General features: G+C 35.6%; 1 protein-coding gene across 1 annotated transcript in view; it reads left to right on the top strand.

Annotated features, from left to right (window-relative positions):
• Window positions 1–62: 62 nt before the first annotated feature.
• LOC137396804 (tectonic-3-like) overlaps window positions 63–11730 on the top strand; it is a 29514-nt gene continuing 17846 nt past the window's right edge. Inside the window, exons 1-7 of the mRNA XM_068083114.1 lie at window positions 63–109; window positions 2296–2449; window positions 3061–3406; window positions 5984–6096; window positions 8041–8291; window positions 9531–9700; window positions 11302–11476. Coding sequence (XP_067939215.1) covers window positions 2349–2449; window positions 3061–3406; window positions 5984–6096; window positions 8041–8291; window positions 9531–9700; window positions 11302–11476 — 1156 coding nt within the window. The 5' untranslated portion in view covers window positions 63–109; window positions 2296–2348. The remainder of the gene's footprint in view (window positions 110–2295; window positions 2450–3060; window positions 3407–5983; window positions 6097–8040; window positions 8292–9530; window positions 9701–11301; window positions 11477–11730) is intronic.

Raw genomic sequence — 11730 nt, 5'->3', positions numbered from 1 at the left:
GCTTCGGTTTCTTTGACTTTTACTCTTCTTTGCGGATATAAGTTGTGCAGCTTCCGTTAAAGGTGAAGGAATTTTTAAAAACGCGTCCTTAGATACTTTTTAAATTAAGGTACATGTATATTACTCTCTGTTAAACAAATCATACAAAAATGGAAACTAATGTAATACCCGTATTGAATTTATATATTCTTTCAGGATTAGTTGAAGCCTTTTGGGATTTGCAATTCTTCATTTAATTATCTGCAAATAAGATGTTATAAATGGCTTCCCTTCACTAAGGCAGAACAGTTGACATGCAGATATGTCAATGAATACAGTCACTCAAAGGTGTATACGAATATTCATTTCAAATCGTTGTCGACCGTTCAATCTTTAGTAATACCATTACTTGGCTTCGCTAACCGCTATACTGAAATCAAGTAGGCCTACGTATTATAGTAATTAGGCCTATCATATTGTTAGTTGAGTAAAAGTAACTGGTAACTTGCATACAGATATTGTTGTTTAAAAAAAGTTTAGTTAGTACAGTTTAGCCACATATTCATGTCATTCTGCGAATATTTCTATCGTTCCTGAACTCGAAATTACAAGACCAAAATTGATTATTGGTGCCTCTGTTTTATTTGGAAGACTTAGTATTTGTATCATTTCTTCTGCCACATCTACTTTGGCTATCACTTAATTGATCTGAACTTGAGCTAATTATTAAATGGTTGCTTCTACCGTTGTAAAAAATAAGCTAAACAACCTTAGATGAGTAAGGTAAGATACCGGTAAACAAAGGTTTATCACCATGAGTGTGTGACTCATAATTCCTACTTAATCACCACAATTTATCACAATAGCTATAGCCTTAGTTAAGCAAGTGTAGCTCATGGCAAGTTTTGGTTATCAGACTTAGCCGTCAAATAAACGTAATTAACGGGAGGCTACCAGGGCTGAAATTCGGAGACTAGGGGCCCACAAAATAAAAATATGCTACTACTACAAGGATAGCCTAATAGTTGTCTGTAAATTTTACATTGGTACGCTTGAAAAAATGTGAGATTAATCATATATTAGCAGCAAAAATATAAAAATTCTGATTTGTTTCTTTTAAACTATTAATATGGTGGGTTGCTGTTAAGTTTACAATTAACAGCCACACCATTTACAATTTTACAATTAACAGTCTTCAACTCTTTTAAATTAAAACAGTGAAAGAGTCTTTAAGTTATCTTTTTTAATTTCTAAAAGAGAGTCTAATGCAGCATTATTTTTATGGCTAAACTTTATGTTGCCATCAATAATAATAATAGTCATAAACAAGTGAAGCAAGAATTACAATGATTAAATACTAGTCTTCAAATTGTGCCCAAGATAAATCCATATACTAGTTTGATTAGCTAAGTTTGCATTCACCTCAAAAATGCTTAAAGGTTTGGACAACTGAACATGGCTCACCAATGGTTCTCTGCAATGTTTCTTTTTTATCAAAATTGGCCGTTGGACCTTATTTAGAATAAGTCTACCGTGATAATAATATATAAAGAGGTGTTTCATCAGAGTATATGCAAAGTATAGTATGCATGTGCAACTTTTTATTTGTATTAATCTTTAACTTTAAATAATATTAAATTGACTTTTTATTTTTGTTAATCATCAACAAAAATAGAGGAAGAGAATACGATTATAGGGATACCTGAAAATGTACAAGTTGTATTAACATAAATTGATAATATTCTCGAAAAATCCATCGGCAAAAATTTTATAGCCCTGACAAGGAAGCAGCTGGTTGAGGTTCGAGATTTTGAAACGCCACTAGTGATGACTAAATTTGTCTCTATGTCAAACTCAACAGTTCTGTAAACACATCGGGGGGCCGCAAGGGCAAATGAATTCCTATTAACCAGTGGTTCTTCACTGCAATTGGTCACGTCTCCTGTCACCGAAGTTCTCATATCATTGGACTCAAACATACATAGCTAAGATAAGCTAATGTCTGTGTGATGATGCTCTTGCCAATGTACAACTGCAGATTGCAACCTAGTAAGCCTAAATATATATATAAACTCTATATATAAACTTTCTTTTTTATTTATAGGTAATTTTGAGCTTTCTGCTAAAGCTGTAATTTTTTAACCAGTCTTGCTAAAACAAAACTGTGAATCCATCAATGTCATTCTTTTAATTGTTCAAGTGTAAAAACTGCTGGAGCTGATTGGGTTACAAGCATACATATTTTAGTATAAAAAAGGCTATATAATATTTTTACTCCACCTGTGTTGTAATAACTAAATGGTCTTTGGAATACAGGCTAGACTACTAAAAAAACCTGCACTAGCAGTCAGGGACACAAATCCTAAAGAATGAAGATTAGGATAAGTCTGTTCCTTCTACTAGTCATAGCTCCATGTGTTTATGCCCAAGCAAACTTTACTACAGAAGCTGACAATTCTACCAATCCAAGGTATTTCAAGTTTTTTCTTCAACATTCTCTCATTTAGGTCGTTATTAGACAACTGCATTTGAATGAAGATTCTTCGGAAAATTATTGGCAATAATTTTTCAAACTACAGTATGCCATACAACAATTATAAAAAAGAGTTAACAGTTTTCTTATGCAACATTCACATAAGTTGGAAAAGCTTCTTTGTTAGCTCATTGCCTAATTGAGACCATTACGACCATTGGGACCTCTCATCAACAGGTCTACCTAATCCCTCTTCAACATCAATACTTGTTCTGCCTTCTCTAAACAGTTTTATGCAAATTTGTAGACATTTTTCTGGCTACAACTGTTTTCAGTATAACCAGTCACCATTTTCTCGTAAATTTACTAAGAATTGCCAATGAATCTTAGTAGATTCACGAGAATGAATTCTAGTGAATCTACCTAAAATTTAATAACTGATTTCTGTTCAATTTTGGAGTATGTGTCTTGGTTGAAAACTTTGAAAAACCTCAAAAAAAGAAACGCATAATGACCACATAATCTCTAACAAGATTAAATGTGGGTCATCGGTAGATCTTATATAAACTTTGAAAAAAGTGTTTATTTTTTATTTATGTATTTTTCAGCCCAGCAGACAACGCAACAACGCAATCAACTAGTACAACTACAGTAAGAACAACAACTGTACCCCTAACAACAGTAACATCTTCTGAGACCTCGTCTACGGCTAATGAAACTATTGATCCCGAGCTGCCTGCATTCAATTCGGCATATCAACTGAATGATAACATTCCATTTTGTACATGTGACCTCACTCCAGGGATATGTGACATCAACTGCTGCTGTGACTCCAGCTGTTCATCGGCTGACCGAGTCGTTTTCACTTCCTGTGATGAGTTGCTGCAGTCATTTCCTGTCACTTCCGTCTGTTTGCCTGTTACCTCCATCTTCCTAAATAATGCTCCATTTGAGGTATGGTTGAATACTTTTGTTCGTCTTCAAACCTTTTTTTATTATGTTTGCCGGCATATTATTTCATTGGCAATAATATGTATTAATATTGGCCATACAAGGACCACCACAAAACAATATCTATTTATATGTAGGCCTATATTTATATTGTGGAGGACGGGACTATACTAAACCATATGTTTGTGCTTGAGACCACATTATGCCTAGTCACTTATGTATATTTCTTAACCGGTTATATAATACCCTGGTAAAACTGTTATATAATACTACATTTTTGGGCCTGCTTCACAGGCCTGCTAGCACACCATTATGCCTATTGTCTGGGCCTGCCTCACAGGCCTGATGTGAAACAATGAATGTTATATAATTGTGGGCGGAGCAAATAGTATAAAAGGAGAAGGCATAAGCCAACTCTTTGGGATTCTTCTTACGGATTTGATACTGTCAAGACAGAGTTGTACATGTGCTGAGATACGTTAAATACACTTATACTTATTCTTACAAACTGTCTGCGTTTGATGCCTGCCTGGTTGGCTGAATAAGGATCCTTCTGCCAGAACTGATCTGGCTTTAAGCACGAACTGCTTTGGGGAGACACCTAAGGAAGGCTAGGGGTTGGCTGCGTTACGATCGGACCTGATCAGAAATGCGATAGCATTGGAGATCAGGCCCTCCAGTAAGCTAGCCGGGACCTAAATTAGCCAAAATAGGGTCTCAGAGAGCAGGCCGTGCTAGCCTTCCAAGTGAGCCTGAACTGAGGACAGCCCACCGCGGCCTGATCCGACCACTAGGTGTGTCAGGCAGGCCGACGAGGGGAAGGCCCAGTGTTCAGACTGCACTGCCTTGCTAGGGAAGTAAAGCTGGCTCAGCTACCGGGGCCAGACCTTTACAATATATATAATATTTTATGTAATATAATTTTTACAATTAATTTATATAGATTAATTATATCTTTATATACAGAAATATATATAATGGTAATTGATATATATTAGTTATTTAATAATTATATATAATTTATTATATGTAATATTCTGAATATTATTATTATGACTAGAAATTTTCCTGTCATACAGCCCATGACCAAAGTGATATTGGAAAAAAAAGAAAGGGTACTGATCGTTGAGAAATGCAATATTAGCAGTCAAATGGCACTGCAGTGCAATAGGATAACTGCAATGGTAGCTGTAATGTACTGGGTGTGGGTGTTATTATATACAACAAATAGCAATAATGAAAGGAAAAGATTACATGTTTATATCTCTCCCCTGCAATAGGAGAAATGCAATATTGGCCAATATTAGAAGTAAAATGCACTGATATAATTAGAATAACCAATATTATTAACATAGTAATAATATAAAACCAACGCACAATTTTGTTTACATTTCAAAATGGCATAGCTAACAATATCACGAAGTTGTGATATTTATATAGATTTTTAGAAATTCTGTACTACGTAGTCATTGTTCTGTAGTCATCCAAACTTATAATTAGTTATTGTAATAATCTCATAAGAACCGTTAGAAAAATATCATCGTCATTTTCTTTACTTGCACTGCGTTGGACATCAGTTAGAATACCAATGTACTCCAAATTGTCTAAAATGTCAGTTACTTTTAAATCGGCAAAAATGAAACGATTTCAGTACTCCTAACTTAATTACAGAAACCTTTGGCGATTCAACAATGCTATAGACTGGTGAAACGTGCACGTTATTTTTTTCGTGAAATGCGCACGACTTAATCGTTCTATTCTCTGTCGCTTGGCATTTTAATTTCCGGTCTTAACTTTGATAAAAGTGAGGCTTAGCAAGTTTTAATAACGATTTTCGGCCAAATAAATCTGTCTATTTATGTATAATCCGATCAGATGGGTTAGTTTTAGGAATTTGCGGTAACCTTTCAAAGACTTGGTAACATATTTAGATAGGTTTATATGCGTTTTGTATCATTATTATACTTAAACGACTTTAATGAAAAATAGTTCATTTTGTTGGTAGGATTTCGTTACAAGGGTTTGGTGATGGCCGTTAACGGATAATTTTTCAGGAGTTGTGGGCACATGTGCATTTATCATAAATCTCCCAAACCAATCGCTTCGCTCGTGTTTGGTCGTGGGATTAATATATATAATAATAGAAAGGTATTGCCGAACATATTACAATTAGTGACGTGGTTACTGTCAAGATTTTTCATGCATTTAGTGTGGCTAACATTGCCCTATCAATAATAAATTATTCAATTAATACATACTAATAAGTTATTATTAGATAATAAAAATTTTGTATCTTTAATTCTTAGTTGTTTTTAGCTGCACATCAACAAACCTTGAAATATTATAATTATTTCTGTTAGTTAATATATCATTGCATGGCGCTTCATCAATCAAGCATGACCTCACTGAAAGCCAATGATTTGATTCATCTGCTCAAATCTTTTCATGCATGTTTCATGGAGCCAAGGCTATCATTTTCTGTCTGTTTTAAGCTCTTATACAGAGTCTAGCTAAAGATTTTGCGCAATAAAAGCTGAATTTCAGCATTCCTAAAGAGCAAGTAATTTTCCTTTTCAACAGTGTCAAGGGGTTAACGGCCAGTGCTGCTTAACAAGAACAGATGAAACAGCGCAGAACTACTTTGACCCTCCAGCTAAACTCACCTATGATAGGATTTTTACCGAATACGAAAGGTTAAGTTGCTTAATTTTACAAATTTACATGGCAGTCAAACCTCAATATAGGGAGTCAATCCACTTCGACAATTGCTTTGTATGTTAAAATCGTCTTATGTTGAAGCAAATACCCTTATAAGAATACATTGTGTTTTGTTTAATTTGTTCCAGAGCCAAACAACATCGATAAATACTTGAAGCAGTTTCATATAACATGCTTTGTGTTAAACCGCATGAAAACCTAAATTGTGTGGGAATATTAAGTAATAAAACAAGCAGCGCAAAGAAATTTTGATTTGCTCCTTAATATGGAAAGTGTAGCCTCCGTTATACTCGACTTACAATGGTAGAGTGAGTGATAGAAGTATTCATTGCTTAACTTGTACTCATTTCTTCTAACATAGTTTCGTTATATTTGTTTAATATATTTTATTCTTTTTTACATTGACTTATAAATCACTTGATGTTTTGAAAACAATTTTGATGTCACGTACTGGAGATTACTTTGTGTGTGGGGACATGCATTTGCTCAAGTTTTACGTCGTATGCTGAAAAATGTATGCAAAGTGGATGCTTGTTGAGGTTTGACCGTTTTTCTTGTTTCTAGTGTAACCATATATCTACTGCCATTGTTTTGGATCTAGCTAAGGTCATAGCCATCATCCTTCTTATAATAATAGTCTCTCCATCTGTTCAAAGCCACGGTTGGAGTTCAGGAAAAAAGATTGCACCATACAGGATTTTAACTCACATCTCTCAGAAAAATGATCGTATCATATGTAATTTGTATGGGTAATTCAATAACCATTACACCACTGCTCCTTCCCCATATTATAATTAAATACGCTCGTCTTGAAAACAGAGTCTGCTAGTGTGGTTTATTTTACGCAAAGCTGTCTGATTCTCTAGCTGTTTTTTTATTTTCAAATAACCAAAAACATAAATTATTCAAAAATTAGCCAGGTAACAGCTGAACGAGACCATACGATAAGTATTAGCAGTAGTTGTGACTGTCATTTAGCTGTTGTCTTCAAGTTATACAAGAAGCATCGGAACAAATAGATGTTTACCATTCTGTATATGATATAAAAATTAACTGTCAGATTCAAAATTTCACTGTAAATTGCCAGATTTTTTCTTACTTCAGCAACGTTCCTTGTATTTCTTTACAAACACATTTTTGGTTCAAAACATCAGGTAAGTAATTTTACTAAATTGTACTAAATAATTTTACCAAATACTAAATCACTAGTAAAATACTAAATATCTTACTAGCGTTCAGACTCTGTCATAAGCGCTACTTTCAAAGTTGTTTCAGATGAATCCAGAAGTATAGTGCGGTTAAAATAGGTATCACTCAGGGCGTAAGTTATTCTATGAAGGCTCCATGGTTTTATATTAATTGGTATAAAATCTTTGTTACTGTATAAATGTACTAGATGATTGCCCTGCATTGCCCGGGCAATAAAAAACAAAGCTTATAAACATTACAATACCTTACCTACTACATTACTTTTACACTACATTACCTGCAACTGTTTATATTACCCGTGCAATGTTGGTCATTCACCTAGTGAGGCCGTGAGGTCAGCTGAGAATCGTTTTCTGTGACGCAATGTCTTTATGCGTATTTAACCGCTCTAATGAATCTCTTCATTATTATTATTGGGTAAGTTCAGTTGGTGCATAGTCTAATAGGTATGCTCGCCGCCTTCAGATATGGAGGTAATGAGTTCAAATCCAGTTCAATGTGCATTTTTCATTCCTAAAACTTGATCGCCATCACTGGACAGATGAACGACCACAGAAAGACACTGAGATTTATATATTTAAATAACACTGGTATAAATTGTTAAATCTATCTTTTACTTGTTTTTCAACATTACCTTTTTATTTTCCTTGAATATAGCGCTAGCATCTATACTCTTTTTGTCACTTCCTGTTTTGAAAATGTTTCTACAGTGAGTACAGATCGTTTTCCTACTCCTCAACATCCAGCAGTGAATTCTTGTCAAAAGATGTCATGTATAGGAATGGAGATTACCTGGGAACCGTCACTGAGGTTTCTAACATTCGAGGCCTTTTCATGGTACCCAGCCAACTACCCTCAGGAGAGTGTTTAGATGGAACACCAGCTAAATTCTTGCAAGACACGACTACAACTTGTAGAAGAGATTTTAAGCTTCCTTTAGACTCTGTCTGCGCGACAGCTAGTGAGTAATAATAAGTTTCTATACGCGAGATGGAACAACTCTTACAATTTGAGCTTGCCACATTTGCTAAGTTTCCATACAGTGATATAGCAGCGACACGGGGGTGCACTAGTGCAGAAGCGCTTCGCTGGGCCGAGAAATGTGTCATGTTTCTATAGGGTGCTATAGTAGAGTGGTGGTTGCGCAAAACTTTATGAAGCAACAGCAAAGCAAGATTCATACACATGCCCAAGTGTGACGACGTTGGCCGCTAAGGCCTTTTCCTTGGCACAAAGGTGGGGCATCGCACTGGTGTTTCACTTTCAAACAGCGACACTGAATCACGACAGAAGGAGAGCGATGCGGCTGTCTCTAAAATGGAATTGCATCATATACGGGGTGTGTCGCTATGGTACCATTGTATGGAAAGTTAGTATATATGCTACCATAGCCTGTATTTTAAAGGTAGTGCTGTACTAAAACTCAACAGAAGTTTGCTGAAGTACTTGAAGCAGAAATGCTGGCGACCAACTAGCTTTTGACTGGCTACCTTTTGTTCTGGGGCCACTGAAACTTTTCTTTGATTGTACAATTCATTATTAGTGACCCCAGTACAATTTACTTTTTTGAAGGGATGGTTGATTTAATATTGCTACAAAACACACAAAATCAGCAAGACAGCTCAATCGGCGCTATATTGTAAACTTCTCTTACCTTTGTTAAGATATGCTTAGTCTATAGGCTTTGGTATAACTGCCATGTGGCCATTCTTTAGAGGTTCACTCGAGTCATGTTCAGATGAAACAATATGTTAATATCATGTTCTTAAGCAGAGTCTTTTATATAGAATATTCAAATTTCAGGTCATTTGAAGAATCAGTTGTCTTGTAACTGACTTAAATGTACATGCTCGGAAAACTACTTGTCTCATCATTCATTGGATGACGTATAAGAAGAATTTCTGTTTACTGTTTGTAAAATACAAAATAAACCAGTTAAATACAGCCTTTATTATAATAAGAGCTGTGTTCATCCATCTGTTCAAAGTCACGATTGGAGGATGGAAAAAAATTACATCATGCAGGGTTCGAACTCGCAACATTGTGTATGGTTTTCTCATAAGCTGAAATAGCCAAATGCTGAATGACTATTGTCAATGATACAGCAATGCTCTTATCTAACTAGCTGGGCTTCCTGGTAAGATGCTAAACTGTCAGCCCAAAGCTATGCATAATTTAACATGTTGAGTTGTGATTTCAGGCTATCTAGATGCCTCAGGCTACACATCCATTTCCTTACTGGATGCTCCTTACCTCTACTCTGAGTCGTCTATCTCTGTCAATTCACGTGTGAACGTAACTCCAGTTAATGAAGTTGCCAAAGCCAACCTTGCTGTTCAGAACAACACCTGCATGAATGTAGTTACAAAGGTATAATCTTCAGTAGGTTATGTCTTGGACTTGTTGGAGTAGATGACTGTTCGTGTTTTGATGTTTGTTGATTCAAATCTTCAAGATGTTTTATCTTTTTGCCATCTTGTTATTACAGTAAAACTCTGGGATACGATATTAATCCATTCCAGATTTGAAATCATAAGGTTAAATCATGGTATAGTGGGGCCTCTTAACACCTATGCTTTCAGAAGCTTCTATTTTAGAGAAATACCTATGCAAAGAGGACTCTTTTCGGTAACTTTTCAAAAATATTTATGAAATGACCATAGGATGAATTGAGTGATTTTTTTCAAATGTTATATGCAATAAATCTAGCAAGGTTTTCAAGCCAACCAATAGCTTTCCTTTTTTCTGCCGATAACATATGTTCTATCTCCCCCTTTTTCGAATCTTTTTATTATTTCTGATCAATTTCCATAGTAACCAATTTTTGCTTCTCCTTTCACCACCACTAGCTACACTGGGACCCATGGCTAACGAATTAGATTTTGATATAAGCACTAAAAAGCACAATGTAAATATGTTATCGCAATTTTTCACATGAGATAAAAATGGCGCAGCCTTCTGATGATTCTTCTCATTATTATAGTTTTATTTCAGTTCTCATATCGCTCTCATGACTTGGGGGAGGATTTCAGTTCTCATATCGCTCTCATGACTTGAGGGAGGATTTCGGCGTATAACGTATCGGCATCGTAATAATTTTAGCAACACGGTAGGGCAGGAAACATACCATAAAAACATCGTATTCCACCTCGTAACATGAAAAAAGGGAGAAATGTATAGAAGGGCCACCATATTCTGGGGTTCTACAGGATGTACACCAAAGTAACATGGTAGAAAATGTATTTTAACAACAAAATATTCTCTGAAATTATGTTCTAGACTGCGAAACAGTCAGCTAATTTCTCCAGAGATCTGCTCCATGTTTAATCCGTCTCATGTAGGAACAAATGTTTCCATAAAACTGATCTGCTATAAATTTCACTGCTCAAACAAGCTACATATGTAGAGGTTTGACTGTACTGTCAGTGGGGGTAGACTGTACTTTTTAAGACGAGGTTTGACTGTACGCGTACTTGTATGTAGATCTTTGAATGTACTTGTCATTAGAGGTTTGACTGTACTTGTAATTAGAGGTTTGACTGTACTTGTAAGTAGAGATTTGACTGTACTTGTACGTAGAGGTTTGACTGTACTTGTATGTAGAGATTTGACTGTACTTGTAAGCAGAGATTTGACTGTACTTGTACGTAGAGGTTTGACTGTGCTTGTATGTAGAGATTTGACTGTACTTGTAAGTAGAGATTTGACTGTACTTGTACGTAGAGGTTTGACTGTACTTTTAAGTAGAGGTTTGACTTTACTTGTACGTAGAGGTTTGACTGTAATTGTACGTAGAGGTTTGACTGTACTTGTAAGTAGAGGTTTGACTGTACTTGTACATGTACAGTAAGTCAAATGGATGCATTCAGCTGCTAAATGTATCACATAAATGAACATTATGAAATTGAAACTTCTCAAGCACACTGTTGCCATGGTTACGAGCATCCAATGAGAATAAATCTCTGCTGCAGGTCACCTACACAGTCATTCACAGTGTCGGAGTCCTACAGGCTGTCAACGTTGAGTTTGAAATTGACAGCTTTCCTGGTGACATCACGAGCTTAGAACAGACGTTTATTGTCACCTACAGGGATTATAACTATACGGCCTTCGTGCCAAGGAGTGGGAACCCAGGCTATATCATAGGTAAAACAGCCTTCTGTTGAGGTTTATTGTTAAAAAAGATTGCATTGTAAAATGGTGGAAAGGTGTACGCGCGTTTGCTGACGTGGAGCATCAAAATCTGTGTGCTTGCTAAACCAAATATGAGAAGAAAACTCCATTTTCCATTAAGTCACTTAGCTCTCTTTCCCCTCTTTAAAAACTCAGCTGAAGAAGGTGAACTTAGTTTTTATTTATAACCAGTGTAAACTAAAAAAGGCATACAAATTAACTGGAAG

The sequence above is a fragment of the Watersipora subatra genome, chromosome 5 (assembly GCF_963576615.1).
Source record: "Watersipora subatra chromosome 5, tzWatSuba1.1, whole genome shotgun sequence".
Taxonomy (NCBI): Eukaryota; Metazoa; Bryozoa; class Gymnolaemata; order Cheilostomatida; family Watersiporidae; genus Watersipora; species Watersipora subatra.
This window is presented reverse-complemented; position numbering and strand designations above follow the sequence as displayed.